The sequence below is a fragment of the Centruroides sculpturatus genome, unplaced genomic scaffold, assembly GCF_000671375.1.
Source record: "Centruroides sculpturatus isolate CEXI.00-Female unplaced genomic scaffold, Cexi_2.0 scaffold260, whole genome shotgun sequence".
NCBI classification, from domain to species: domain Eukaryota; kingdom Metazoa; phylum Arthropoda; class Arachnida; order Scorpiones; family Buthidae; genus Centruroides; species Centruroides sculpturatus.
This window is the reverse complement of record NW_019384427.1, coordinates 141,663-157,982: the sequence shown is the minus strand read 5'-3', so window position 1 is coordinate 157,982 and position 16,320 is coordinate 141,663. Positions and strand designations below refer to the sequence as shown.

At 27.5% G+C, this 16,320-nt stretch overlaps 1 protein-coding gene and 1 long non-coding RNA gene across 2 annotated transcripts in view; both read right to left on the bottom strand.

The window, feature by feature from the left end:
- Positions 1-4,466, bottom strand: part of LOC111619619 (dipeptidyl peptidase 3-like) — a 41,755-nt gene extending 37,289 nt beyond the window's left edge. Inside the window, exon 1 of the mRNA XM_023361382.1 lies at positions 4,326-4,466. Coding sequence (XP_023217150.1) covers positions 4,326-4,400 — 75 coding nt within the window. The 5' untranslated portion in view covers positions 4,401-4,466. The remainder of the gene's footprint in view (positions 1-4,325) is intronic.
- Positions 4,467-7,580: 3,114 nt separating this feature from the next.
- Positions 7,581-15,522, bottom strand: LOC111619620. The gene is made up of 2 exons (XR_002755799.1): positions 15,450-15,522; positions 7,581-7,651 (listed from the first exon to the last, which is right to left on the bottom strand). It is a non-coding gene; the product is annotated as an uncharacterized LOC111619620 (long non-coding RNA).
- Between the last annotated feature and the right edge of the window lie 798 nt (positions 15,523-16,320).

The following is a 16,320-nucleotide window of genomic DNA, read 5'->3' as shown; positions in this document are numbered from 1 at the left end:
AACTTACGGCACATAGTGCTATATGCAAATTGTCGGATCAGTCGACGAGGTGGCAAAAAAAGACTTTTGAAATTTGTAAGTTTTAGTTTTTTAAAATCTGCAGAGTTTATCTTGTTTATGTAATAAAATGTAGAAAAGGTTTTGTTTTTAACCTGTAAAGTTAAAATTGTGATAAAAAATTGATATTGAAAATGTTAAAAACCTAAGTGTAGTCTGATTTCTGCTGTGTGTGCAATGTCCATGCTGAAGTGAGGTATGGTTTACAAAGAATTTATGTGAGTTTTTTGGTTTTTATTTGTGTCCTGTAAAATATTTTTATATATATTTAGTTAGCTGAAGAGAGGCTGATGCCCGAAACGTTGATGTATGGAAAAAACGTTCTAACTAAATAAAAGATTCAACTAGCCCAGTGTTGAGAAAAACGTCACTTCATTGTGCCTGTACACAATTGTATTAGGTATTATAAGTAATTTAGAAATAATTTAAAGTATATGAGAGAAAGTATATAGGTAATATGCAAATGTTAGGCCATTTTATAAGGAACTTGAACATCCACAAAATTGGATTCCTATGGGGGTTCTGAAACCAATCCCTGCAGATATAAAGGAATGAGTGTATTTAAAATAATGTGTTTATTTTATTATTTACAATGTTATGATTCAAAATCTTCAAAAGTTTTAATTTCATGCGTAAAATTCTTTTCTACATAAATAAATTAATGTTTTAAAATTTTTAAAAATCTCACCTTTCCTTTGAATCCAAGTTGTTTTTCATGATTATCAAGAGAGTATATAAGTTCAGAACAATGTTTCCAGACCATTTCAAGAAGCTGAGATTCATTTTTGTATGCAACACTTTTCTTAAGAAGATTTTCAAACTTAGTCTGTCAAATTTTATAATTACATATTTAATATAAATACATTAGTTTATAAAATTAACTTTTGAAAATATTAAGTAAGCTAAGATCTAGTTACATTTTAATTCAAATAATCACTGTAAAACTTAGTTAAGAAGTTTCCACATTAGAAATTTTCCTGAGTAAGAAGTTTAATTTTCAAGTCCAAATTTTTTCCCTGTCCAATTTAAGAAAATTTCTGATTAAGTAAACAGAAATCCTTGTCCATGACTGGAAAATGGATTCACTTAAAAATATTCACAACCATGTCCTATCAAATATTTTATACAATTAATTGCAGATAGAAATGAAAAAATCGTTACAACAGAAAATGCACAAAATTTTTGCACAAAATTGCATGTGCAATTTTGGACTACTCTGAACACAAATTTTATAATTTTCTTACATGGTTATCTGACAACAATGCTTGCTGCAAAAACAAGTTCAGACAAGCACTATCAATACATAAGTGACATTGTAAGTCTTCAATGAATTTTAGTATGGTATTTGTAGATCTGCGAGATCTGTGATTTTGTTTGTGAAAATCATAAAACATATTTTTTTTTTTACATAACAAAACTAATAAAGCAATGTACATTAGATAAATATCTAAATAAGTAGATACTATGTAAGCCAAATTCACTGTAATGTATCAGAATATTGTTAAATAAATATGGATTGCTGAAAGAAGCTATATTATTTTTATTTCTGTTTAAGAAGTTTTAAAATTGATCCCTAAAAACTTCTTAACTGAATTCTACTGTATATAGAATTTTATAATAAGACAACATTATTTAATGTTTTTAATCTATTCTAGTATTCTTTAAAGTTTTCAATACTAAAAAAAATGTTCTTGTTAAATTTAATTTTCATTGATCATCAAATTAACAACAATAATTATGTTTAAAAAAAGTTTTTAAGATTACAATCTTTAATTTTTTAACTTCTAAATATAATCTTGTTGTAAGTTAATTTGTTATAATCTCAAAAAATCTTTATATTGTCAAATTAATCATCACAAATCATATATGCTTGCATTTCCTGAAAATTCTCTGCAATTTTCAAGAAGTTTTCATAGATCACAGTTTGAATATCACTGATCTATCCCACACTACATTTCTAAATAATAATAATTTTGCACTTCAAGATTATGTAATTATCTTTAAATTTGGACGCTCTGTAGAAATTTACTTTTATCTTTATTAGTTCATTGTTAAGTAAACTGATTATATATCCAATTTGTTCATATACAGTATTACATAAATTTATGTTTTTGTTTTTTGTTTACATCAAGAAAAACTAAATATGAAATATATGGCAAATATTAATAAACATGATATCAGTTGTAGAAATTTTGAAAATTAATTAATAAAATAAAAAAATTCAACATTTGAATATGGAATCTTTAAAAATAAATGACATTATTAGTAAAATATTACAATTGATTAAAATGAAGACAACTTTTATCTTCAATATATTTATTTTTTATATTTTAAAATATTACAATTTGAATATATACCAAAGAACAAATTATTTGATAGATAATTTCCAATTTAAAATTAGATTATTTATATTAATTAACTGTCATAATTAAGACAAATTTTAAAAATTAAATACATTGCAATCAACATAAAAATTATTTGAATTAAATTTTCATTTATCTGAAAATATCTGTCTAAAACAGGATGTAAACTGGCAACTCTCACTTAAATGTAAATTGAAAGTCATTGGATTTCAGAGAAATGATTCAAATATATATCAATTTTTATTTGGAAATGTATTATATCAGTTCCTTGTTAAAATGACTATATTCCAAAGCAATAATATATAAGAAAACTGATATCATGAAATAATTTTAATTTTATCAATCATTATTAAATTTTATAAGTAAAATATGTTTACACACAGATATAAAAATAAACTTATTTTAAAATAATTATTACTCATGTATATCATGTATGCCATTTTGTAAAAAAAAATTCAATGATTATCATATATATAATTTCAATATCTACTACAGTAATAGCTATTTTATTTGCTAAAATTGATTTTTTTAACTGCTGAGTTGGAAAAAAACTATTTAAAATATTTTTCAAATGTTTCTGTAGAGAAAATATCAAAATTCAGCAACACAACTCCAAAGCTAGAAATAGTATTAAAACTATTTTAAAATTTTATATAATTTGGAAAATGTTTCAGAATGCACAATTACTGAAATCAAAATCATTTTTCTACTTTAAACTTATTTATTTATTTTGTTTAAAATATATAATTATCATAAAAGAATAATAGCATGTGTAAAATTGCTGTTGCAATTCTAGTGTTCATCTGCTATAATGATGTGACAAGAAATTTCTGATTTCTGACAGAAATATAAACATATTTGTATATTATAATACTTTTTATAAAATAATCTGACAAATGAATTTTTGAGTAAAGAAGATTTTGAATTTTCTAATAAAAAAAAAAAAATTGTAATTATTGCTAGAAATGATAAACATAAAATCAAGCTTGCGAAACAAAGAAATTTTACATTATTATTATTATTTTATTTCGCTTAAGGTCAGGTAATTGCTTTAAAAGTTGAGCCTTCAGCCAGATATATAAGAAAATAAACAATTTCCATTTTAAAATTGCTTTGAATATCAACAGTTCTGACCAACTAGTTACATTCACAATAAAGATGCTACATAATCTTATCACACAGAAATAGATAGTAATTGTATTTCAAATTTAAATCTCTTTAATAAGAATTCTGTAAAAGCTATTCTGCAAATATTACATAGTAGTATTAATACAAGTTTCTGCAGTTAGTAGATTGCAAAAAATCCGACAGGTTTTAATGTCATTGTGTGTTGTCAAGAACTGTAAATTTTTCATTTTCATATAAAACATATTTTGAATTAAACAACTGACATTTTTAATATCTAGATGTTGGCACTAGAAAGGGTATAAAAAGATCATCAGTAAGTATATTATTTCCTAATTTAATCTTTCTGATATGTCAGAGTTTTTAAAATAAAAATTTCCTTAAGTAACCAATACTGTATCATTTACTCTATTTAGAGATAATCAGTCTAAATCAGCTCTGAAATTTTTAGTGAACTGATTATGCAGTAAGTTATCATAAAGATGAATCATCAATGCAATAAAAAAAAATAGTAGCTGATAATTTCTCCATATCAAAACTTATGTAACAATTTTGAAAATTAATTATATCTTCTGAAGAGTGTGAAATATATGTATAATACATATATTAAATATATGTATTATACATAAAAGTCACAATTTTAATGTTTTTATTAATACATGAAATTTTTATTTACCTTTGAAAAATCAGGAATAAACTTTGAATCACCAAATCCTTTATAATTTCCCATATTTGTCAATATTCCAGAGAAATATAATATAAAATTTTTAAAAATCTCACCTTTCCTTTGAATCCAAGTTGTTTTTCATGATTATCAAGAGAGTATATAAGTTCAGAACAATGTTTCCAGACCATTTCAAGAAGCTGAGATTCATTTTTGTATGCAACACTTTTCTTAAGAAGATTTTCAAACTTAGTCTGTCAAATTTTATAATTACATATTTAATATAAATACATTAGTTTATAAAATTAACTTTTGAAAATATTAAGTAAGCTAAGATCTAGTTACATTTTAATTCAAATAATCACTGTAAAACTTAGTTAAGAAGTTTCCACATTAGAAATTTTCCTGAGTAAGAAGTTTAATTTTCAAGTCCAAATTTTTTCCCTGTCCAATTTAAGAAAATTTCTGATTAAGTAAACAGAAATCCTTGTCCATGACTGGAAAATGGATTCACTTAAAAATATTCACAACCATGTCCTATCAAATATTTTATACAATTAATTGCAGATAGAAATGAAAAAATCGTTACAACAGAAAATGCACAAAATTTTTGCACAAAATTGCATGTGCAATTTTGGACTACTCTGAACACAAATTTTATAATTTTCTTACATGGTTATCTGACAACAATGCTTGCTGCAAAAACAAGTTCAGACAAGCACTATCAATACATAAGTGACATTGTAAGTCTTCAATGAATTTTAGTATGGTATTTGTAGATCTGCGAGATCTGTGATTTTGTTTGTGAAAATCATAAAACATATTTTTTTTTTTTACATAACAAAACTAATAAAGCAATGTACATTAGATAAATATCTAAATAAGTAGATACTATGTAAGCCAAATTCACTGTAATGTATCAGAATATTGTTAAATAAATATGGATTGCTGAAAGAAGCTATATTATTTTTATTTCTGTTTAAGAAGTTTTAAAATTGATCCCTAAAAACTTCTTAACTGAATTCTACTGTATATAGAATTTTATAATAAGACAACATTATTTAATGTTTTTAATCTATTCTAGTATTCTTTAAAGTTTTCAATACTAAAAAAAATGTTCTTGTTAAATTTAATTTTCNTTAAGCTTTATCATTGTAAAATCTTTAAGTTATATCAATGTAAAATACATCCATTATATATGTAATATCTTATAAATAAAAAGAAAATTTTGTTTGTTTGTGGCAGAGTTCTATTAATGTGTGATCTTTATAGACACATTTGTGTTTGAATTTGTAGTGTTCCTAAATTTAACCTTTTCTGTATACTTTTCTGAGAAATTTAACTTTCTTTTTATTTATATATTTTCCTATGAACCCAATCCATCATATTTTATAGAAAAATTCAAGCATGCCCACAAATTTCTTTCAAATGACCATAAAAGTTCATTTTAGAAAACAACTCTGTGATATCACTGCCTACAGACAAATCTACCACTGAAAATACAACACATTAACTTCACCTTCAGTTACTTGTTTTGAAAATAGTATATTAATAAAGTAGTTTAATTATTAAAAACACATGATCTATCTATAAGTAAAGATATAAACTGGCTAAAATTGGCTATGGTGTTCTTACCCTTTAATTAATGTCCCTTTACTGTAGTAACAACACCACAATCAATGGAAACCAATAATTTAGTTTATCACTTTAGAGTAAAACATAATAACATGTAAATATATAAAATAAAACATTATTTCCCATCTACTTTCAATGTTTCCTTGAAATATAATTATTGCTTCTTCAAATATATCATTTTAAATTGTTTTTTACATGTAAAATACAGAAGATACAAAATAGTCTTTATGCTATATTTTTACAGATTGTTCTACTAAGAAATACTTTCTTCATAGTTTGAGAGAAATTTTTTAACTTTTATGAATATTCTTCTAAAATATAATGGAACCTATGCCAAAATAATAAAATAAACTTTGTTTTACTTAAGTAAAAGAAAATCAAGAGCAAAAATAACGAAACTTGTTGATACCACAACAGAAGCAAGTATTCAATTTATGTAGTGACCAACTAACAAAAAATGCATATAGTTTTCAAATCTGCTCAATGTATTTTTTTAAGACAACTTCTGGCAAGTTGTTCAACATTTTGATGTTTTCATAACTTCAACTTGCTCAGAAGCTGTCATTCTTGGATGTCTCAGTCAGTAACCATCCAGCATAGGTTGATTTGTGGTCTAGTTCTTTTCAAATATACTCATATTTATTTTTGGCACTTCCTTTTTCTTAAGGGGGTTTTTCAGTTTCATTTATTTTAACTTTCATTTATTTTAACTTTTGCATAGTTTTTTTACCTATTGCACATTAAAGGAATGATAGCATAAATATGTTTTTAGACTTTTATATGTATTAGCAAATAAAAAAGAAAGGATATGGTTTGATTTGTGGAACCTAACCCATATTAGTCAAGTATGCCTGAAATAATTAATGACAGGAATTCTTAAATTAATAATGCTTAAAATTCTAAATAACAGGAAAAGAGCAGTCTATAAAATATGTCTGCATTCTTCTTGAAATATTTACTCTCCCAGCTTGACCAAGTTTTCATAACCTCCTCCCCTCTTCAGATATGCGACAAAACTCAACCCTCCATAAAACCTTCATCACTCTATAAATGATAGATACCATAAATAGAAACTAAACGTACAAGAAATTTTTGAAATAAATATAATAAAGTGGATAAACTGTATAAAATTGAATGAAATAAGCAGACGTTGATTGAAGCTCAATCCCTCTCCTCCTCTTGTCCAAATTTGTCTGACTTGTCAAACCACCTCCCTCACTTCAAGTGTGGACATCATTTATGGATAACCTCAATGGTTTAACAAATTTTCTTGCTGATCTGACAAATTTGTAAGTCTAATATTAACATCATATCAAATAATATAAATTCACATTTCACTTCCAAAATAAATGTTTATGTTTGTTCAACTTTAATAAGAATTCCAGTTAGGATACTCTTTAATCAAACCAGAACATGGCTCTAAACTTAATTTAGATAATAAATAAATATTTTTATTATATTTATAACAAAGTTATAAGTATTCAAACTATAATTTTATTAGAAACATAAAGTATTGATTGATAAAAGTTAAAATTCATTATTGAAACTGAATGAATTATTAATGTGTATAATTATGCAAGTCAACTATAAACGTAACAAATAAAAACATCTTAAATATTAAATAAAGTAAATTTCTCTTACCTGTATTAACACTATTAAACCACCAAACCAAGATGCACGAGATAAATAATGGGCATAAAGTTTTTCTTGATTTGTGAGAGCAGAAAAAGCTTTTTCACAATCTAATAACACAACAGGCTGATCATTAGGAAATACAAAGTCTGACATTTTTTCTTCTGTAATGATACTGTTTATATAAAAAAAAAACATTTTTAATATAAATAAATCAAAAACAAATATTTAATTTATATTAATAAATTTAAATATCTTGACAAAAAATTAAGCATGCTTGACTAAAGAATCACTAGACCAAATTTATACAATGATCAGTCTAATAAACATTCATTTATTAAATGTAAACCTCACAAAAACAAATTACATGAAAATAAAACTTTAGTATGTTATTATTTATTTATTTTAAAGATCAAATTCAATTATCCTGTAATTTAATTACCTTTCAAAAAAAATAATTTATGTATTTTCTATTTTCTTAAACATCATATTTTCATAATATTAAAAAAATTATATTCTCTTATCAGCACTTAACGTTATAAAGTTCAGATGACAAAAATATTTAAATTTTGTTTTGAATATACAGAATTTAGCAAATAAGTTCCAAGAGTCCATTATAGACATAAAACAAAGAGAGAGAGAGAACATATAAAACTAAAATCTGCTTTATTGGTGCTCATCTATATATATAAAAATGAATGTATGTGTGTGTGTGTGTGTCCTTCATGCATTACCACACCGTTTATCCGATTGCCGTGAAACTTTGAGAAGTTGTTTAATATACTCCCGTGAAGGTTTGTGGCGTAGTACGATTGCCATGAAGCTTTGGGAAGTTTTTTAATACACTCCCGCGAAGGTTTCTGGCATTTATCCTACGATAGATGGCGCGCGTTTACACGAGCATTCGAGCACAGTGTGTTCGATCGATTTCAAATTGTGAAGACCATTTCCCCCCTCCAAAAAATATCTCTATATATGCATTTATTATTTACGATATTTGTTATAATTTTTGTTTAATCACTTTATTTCAACTTTTTTTTTGCTAATTACGTAATCGCTCGAACTTTGTTAAAGCCTTAACTGTATCATGAACAACAACCGAAGTTGTAGAAGGAAATTCGCCTATTTTACCGATCTAGGGATCCCCCTTTTCCAAATTTTAATATCGACTCAAAATAATTTAAAAAGACAAATTACAATAAAACGGTTTATTATCCAACTATGAGAAATTTCACAACACGCCAAGGAAGAGAGGAAGGAGCAATTAAATAATCAAAATTATGAAGGATTAAAAAATATATATAAAAATGGGGAATATCGCACTTCTAACAATCTCTGCGAGTATGTGGGCTAAGTTTAAAGAATCCGTGCTTCTCGCTTGGACAACTGTAAGTGGCCAACTCATGCGTCGGAAAACCTTTTGATTTATTCGTGTACGCACCAGACGGAAAAACAAAAAATATCATGTATCCACAAAGCACTCCAATAAATAAATAAAATTGAAACGACACTTTGAAATGTTTTCCCGATGAAAATGAATAATAATAATAAGTTTCAATAAAAATGATAAAACGTAAATTTAATTTTATCATAACGAGTTTGCTTGAATTTCCTTTCTTCTGAGATCGCAGCAATGCACGAAGGGTAAGCTAGTTTATAATAAATAACAAACCAGGGATGAACTGGACATCTGGCATTTCTGGCAAATGCCAAGGAGGCTGATGCCCTCTGGGGCTGTTAACATGGTGTTGGAGTTATATAAGAAAAGCATAATTTTTGAAAACCCATTACAAACATCTTTTATATAAAAATTTTAAGCAATACTAACAGAAAACTTTAATAACAATTATATTCAATTAACCTAATTACTTAGTATTATTTTTCCCTTTAATTAAAAGAGTTTTATTATTTAGGAAATCAGTTTTTAATACAATGCAAAGACCAAACTTTGTTTCCAGTCAGTGCTGACAGAAATTGAAATTAAATATGAGCAAGCTCCAATAAAGCAAACTTTATTATTTTAAAAAAATTTAAGTTGTTTTAATTATTTTATAAAATGAATAATTCAACATCTCTGTGATAATTAACTAGTCTTATTGCTCCCTCTGTAAGTTCATTCACATACACTATTTGCATATAATTAACCTTTTTTTTTAATTATGTAAACTGTTGTCATTGTTTGTAATAATAGAACAAGGAGTAGACAAACTTTTTTACAAGAAGGATAGAAATGTGTCCGAAATTTAGAAATTAATAAACTACATATTGTAATGATGTTCTCTGTTGCTCATATGTTTCTGAATGGTTTGTAAAGCTTTGAAACAGCGTGATGTTTTGTAGAAAATAAATGTTCGTCATTTCTGGAGTTTGAATTAACAATGGAAAACTCAAAAATGATAAAAATTATTCATAAATTAATCGTGTCTAATCCATTTAAATGACTTTTAAACTGATGAAATAATAACTTATTAACAAAGAAACAATAAAACTTTTGATGAAAAATTTGGAGAAACAAAGTTCTGCAAAAGATTCATTATGTTTCATTCTTTATGATAATCAGAAAAATTATTGTAAAATACAAAATTGCAAAATTATATTAAAAAATACTTCTAATTGTTTTAAGAGATAATTTCTTCTATATTCCCAAATTTTGTTTAACATTAATTTTATTTTAGATATAAGAAATTGTCTGCGAAAGACAAATCAGTGGAATAAATAGGTTAAAAATCATTTAAATTTACTGTTATCAATTCATTAGTTAATGTACAGTACATCTCAAATAAATTGGTGGCAGTAAATTTAAATGAAGTTTAAAAAATACTTCCATGAGATTTTAAGTAAACAGAAAATAATGTAGCTTGTGAAGGAGAACATTATTATTTTGAACAATATTAAAATGTTTTTCATTCTAATATGTGGTATATTTTAAATTTGTAACTCTAGAAATTAACCACCAAACCACATTACTCTTTTTCTTATATAATTTGTAAATTGTTTATGTAATTTTCATCATCTCTTGAATAGATCTTATACAGAAAAACAAAAGATTAATATAATTTAGACATATAAAGTTATATAAAATATAGATTAGAATACTGTTATAATTGAAATAATACACAAAGTTCAAGAAAGAAGAAGACAAAAGTAAAACATAAAATACTACAACAGAACATGACCTGTAGAAATATCTGAGAGTTTAATTACTAGCTATAGTACATCAACAATGCTTCAGTTAACATACTAATGAAATCAAGACACTATTAAAACTATCAAAAAACTTATTTTTCATATTATTAAAGATATTTAAATATTTTAATTTTCTATAAACAATATAGCTCTCTATATTAACCAAACATTTTTTAGATTAAAGAGAGTCCATCTATATAGGTAAATACAATAATCCCAGAATATTTCAAAAATGATTTCTTTGCAATATGAAAGATGAGTGTAGTGTAAAAAGTTAGGGATACTTATATAAAATATTTATCTTGAATTTCTTATTTTAAGGTTTTTAAGATTTAGTTAAATTTATTCTAATTGTAACAAATAAAATTTACTTTCTATGGAACTTTATTACTGACCAAAAAATTTTAAACTTAGATTTATATAAAATATACTGGCTTTACATCAATATTAAATTTAATCCTATCATAACAATAAATTTTAACATACACTTATAATAATTTATTGTAGAGTGAGAAGCTAAAAATTTCCATAAACTGATTTATTTAGATTTTGCATATGATGTTTTTCCATTATAGCTTTTGAACATTTACTAATTTTTAATAAAACTGCTAAAAATATACATACAAAACATAGAACTGTAATTGAATAATAAAGTAATATATTTCGGTGACTCTTAATTAAAACTGAAAAATTTTGTAAAAATAATAATAATAAATTAAAGTCCTGAAATCTTTATAAAATTGTTTTTACAGTTGTATCTTTTTACAGATAAAATTCTATAATATTTCTATCATGTAAATACAATCAAACCTCTCTAAAATGATACCTGTTACAACAATAAACCATAATACAACGATAGAACTTCTGCAGTCCTGGCTGAAGTTCTATACAGATACTGTAATTTACCACTTGCTACAATGATAGTAAAACCCTCGATACAATGATATGACTATCAAGTTGTGTTAGCATGGCTTGTGGCTGATTGATGCATGAGCTGCATGATGAAGAACTAGGAACACCTACTTGCTAATCATGTCACCTATGGATCTTACCCACATTCCCGAATGGTTTGTCCACATCTAGCTAATTGGTGGCATTGTAATCGTCATCACTATTACAGGGAACTGCAAGCACTGACCAATCACAAAGTACTTCCTTTTCCTGCCAGACAAGAGCTCCAGCTAGTGGCCAAGAAGAAGAAAATAGTAGTACTAACAAATAGCAAAAGAAAAAAAAATGGCAAAAGCACAAATAAGTTTAGAAATGAAGTTAAAAGCATTCAAAGATATTGATAGTGGAATGAAGCAAATAGAAGTTGCAAAAAAGTATGGCATTGTTCAGTTAACTCTGGCAACATTTTTAATTAATTAATTAATTAAAGAAATGGAAGGAAATCGAGTAGTGTAGGATGTCCAACCCATGGCCACTGCACCCTAAAATTTTTTAGGTATATTTTCACTTATTTTGGTAAAGTATGTTGTAAAACTTATTCTTGTTTCACTGGATACTAGTGATGTAACGAATATTCGGTTACTATTCGGTATTCGGCCTATTTTTCACTATTCAGCCGAATACCAAATACTTAAATCACTATTCGGCCAAATACCGAATACCTAAAAACAGGAGTAAGAAATAACAAAAACACAGTAAATTAATCATTTTGGTATTTAGATTTAATGTTATTGGGTTAGTATTGTTTGTTTATATTTATTTATAACTTATAGCATTCACAAAATAAAAAAAATAATAATATTAGTCACATGTATTCACAATTTACAATTACAAAGATCAGCACATGTACACACTTATTCGTTCAATAATCGTTGCACATCTAAGGGTCTGACACTGCCTACCCTTCTTTTTAAGTGCTCGTGTTTGCCCTTCCCTTTCTCTTTCCTCTATCGCTCTAGTCCACATATGCCTATGCATACATCATAATATGCGCTCACGATACTTTCGTCACTATTCCATTGTAGATTTCCCATTTTACAATTACGTGACTTATAGCCTGGTGATAACAGAGAAAAGAAACAGATAGGATGTCGGTATAAGTCACAGTTATGATTTCACAGATTTGAGACAGCTTGGTAGCCTGAACGGCCCCAGGCTTTCGCCTGTGCACACTAAGTGACTTTCACTACAAGCACTTAGCTTTCTTAAGTTTATGACAACAATTGTTTGGCATTGACAGCTGCAAATTTCGTGCCAATAAGCTGCCTCAACTTGTTTGATTATGTTATCAACTCAATTTCATATTTATTTTCACATTTCCACATCATGGTCCTTCTCTCTTCTTTTTCTGTTATTTACATGTGTAGGTCATTTCATTGTTATCCACATTTGCTATCATCATTTATCTCATACTGCCATGAAGCTCTTGTCTGTCCGCTACAACTGTCAAGAATTAACACGATTGGCAAAGCATAGTGACAGCGAGCCAATAGAGAACAGGGTCCTTGCCATAATGTGGTTTGCTCGCCAATTTTCGTATGTGCATTAATCAAGCTGAATAGTTTGGCCGAATATTCAGCTATTTGGCCATGCTCCTGGCTGAATATTCGGTATTCGGCCCGAGACCAAATATACCATTCATTGCAACACTACTGGATACACTTTGATGTCATAATGATGTAATTGGTCGGTGGAGAGGAAACTTTTTAGCTCACAAAATATACATTTTTTGTATTTTCCAGTTGAATTAAAATGGTAATAATGGTACAAAAAGATTTAGAATTCCACAACAAAAAAATTGATATTTTATTGTAGTATACTATATTAATACTGTACAAAATTAATAAATCAGTGTTTGACATGGCTTTTAAAACAGCATATCTATACTGTACTTAAACACAAAAACAGAAACAAAAGTCATTGATAGTGTTGGATCTATATAATCCAGACCTGTTTTACTGTTTGCTTCTACATTATTTCAATTATTCAGCTAATCCAAAAATCTGCTAATCTGAACAGTGTTCGTTCCCAATTAGTTTGGACTAGCGAGACTCTACTGTATATTTATTAGAAAAACTCGATATTCACATTTTGAACTTTTTAAAAGCATATCATATATATATATATATATATAAAAATGGATGTGTGTCCCCCTATATTTCACTTTTCCGCAAAAACTACACATCGCACATGAATGGTGTTTGTATGTGGTAGTAGCCCCAAGTCTCCATTCGTGCATAGGGTGGTTGCGTCTCGTAGCTATAAGGGTGTGGGAGATATGAGGCTGAAAGTGGTTGAAAGTGGCTTTCTATTTCGAATGTTTTGTTCGAATTAAATTCGAACATAAAATTCGAATATTGGTTCGATTATAGAACGATTGTAAACGTTCCAGAAACATTGAAAATAGTTCGTTTGACTAAACGTAAAAATTCTCTAATTAGTCTGGAAACGAGGGACCTAATTCTTGCATTCTGTGAAAACAGGTAAGATCAGCTATAATGTAATTATCTTAATCTTCACTATCGTTACTTTTTGCCCAGCGAAGCGGGTCCTTGCAGCTAGATTCTAGATTACTTAGAAAAACAGTCTTTTATACATATACATATAAAACTATATTACATACAAATAAAAACCCAGTAAAGCGGGTCCTTGCAGCTAGTATTTATATAAAATACCTTTCTGGCCCACTGAATATACCTAATTTGTTTCTAATTTCTAAATTTCTAATATGGCCCATTAGGAAAGAAGGCTGGACAACCCTGGTGTAGTGGATGGAAACATGGATCCTTCTCAGAAACATCTGAAAATACCTAATTGTGATGATGTTGACAGCGCAACATTTCATTGGTTTACTGAGATGCAGGCACAGAATATACCAATAAATGGGCCAGTCCTGTGCCAAAAATCAACACATTTTGCAAGGATAATTGGACACATGGAATTTAAAGCTAGCAACAGATGACTGCACCACTTCAAAGTTGTCTCAGAAGAAGAAAAATCAATGCCACTTGAAAAAGCAAATTCTTGGTGTGAGAAAAAAATCCTTAAAAGGTCCCAACGTAACATCTACAGTAGAGATAAAACTGGGTTATTTTTCCAATTTATGCATGAAAAAAATTTGCATTTAAGGGGAAAACATGCAAGGATGGTAATCAATCAAAACAATGCAAAACATCTTTGCATGCTGTTTTGATTGTTTACTATCTTAGTTTTCGAGTTTTGTTTACGTCATTTACATGCAACAACACAACCTGTAACATTTACAAGTTTTTGAAATTTTTGATTAGATAAAATACAAACTATACTTAATTCCTCTACTTTATACATTAATTATGCTATTTTAAAATCAATTTTAATCAAAACTTTCAATATCGAAGCTACTGAAAAAACAAAATACGAAATGATAATTACAAGATCTACGATTCGGTTTTCAAAACAGTAACAAATGTCAAAGTTACTGCCATTTGGTAACGAGATTTGTTTTTTCATTATTAATGTCGGTACTTTTCCATTAACTGGGCGCCATTCAATTTTCAATCCAATTTTAGAAAAAAACGTGTTGTGTTGTGTATAAACATGTGTACAAAGATGTGTATAAACAATGATGTATAAGCATGTGTATAGACATATTCATTGTAACAATATTAAACACACGTGAACTACGAAATAAACTATCGATTTCGATTTCGATTTCGCTAAAAATAGTAGTAAAAATGACTGGCGTCCACTTAACGGAAAAGTATCGAAATGTTAAATAATGAATCACGCTAGATATATATAATAAAATATTTCGTTAATCTAAAAGCAATGAAAATATATAGAACATAATGTCTTACAAAGTTCGATAAATTCAACACTCGACCGAGTATGTTGTCACATGCACGAAGCAACACGTTGACAGACAGTGTTGCCATACTGTTGTTTCGAATATTTGAATATTATACTAAAATACTGTATTCCAATATTATGTATCGAAAGATTACATGTAAATGAACAAATACAAAAACTTTTTATTTTATAATATTTTTATTATGGGCTATCTATTATACAGCATACCTTTTTTTTTATTTATTTAACACTTTCTGGTGGGTTTTCGACCCGAAAATTTCAGAATTTCTCAATTTCTCTCTCACCATCCGTCCGCTTATTTTAAGTCATATCAAACTCCGATTAGTTTCTCAAAAGGTTCTCTTAAGGGCTGTTTATAGTCCAATAGTAGAACGGAGTTTTAAGGTCGCTGGAGTTGACAAGAATATTGTCCGGTTATTGTAGTGAAACTCGGCACAGTGTGGATTGGTATCAAATGGCAAAATAACAGCTTATACACGGGGCCGGCGCAAGAGTATATGACGCCCGTAGAAAAAGAGGATTTATGCGCCCCTTATACATAGTAGAGAGTTGATTATCCGAATGTATATACTTATAAATATATATACATCAGTGGCGTGCCGTCATTAGAAGCGTTGGAAGCGCAGCTTCCCTCGTATTCTCTAAAAAAAATATATAAATATTAATTTTAATTATATGAAAATAATCGCACAATATTTTATTATAATCGCATTATGTATCTTATTACAAATTTCTATACTACATGTGGAAAAAAAAATTGCTATTGTATATTAGTGGCGGAGTGGAATCTCCTGTATTTTCAGATTACGAAAAGCCAGATTTGCGCATGCGCTTTACAGAGCACCAACCTCACCCGGT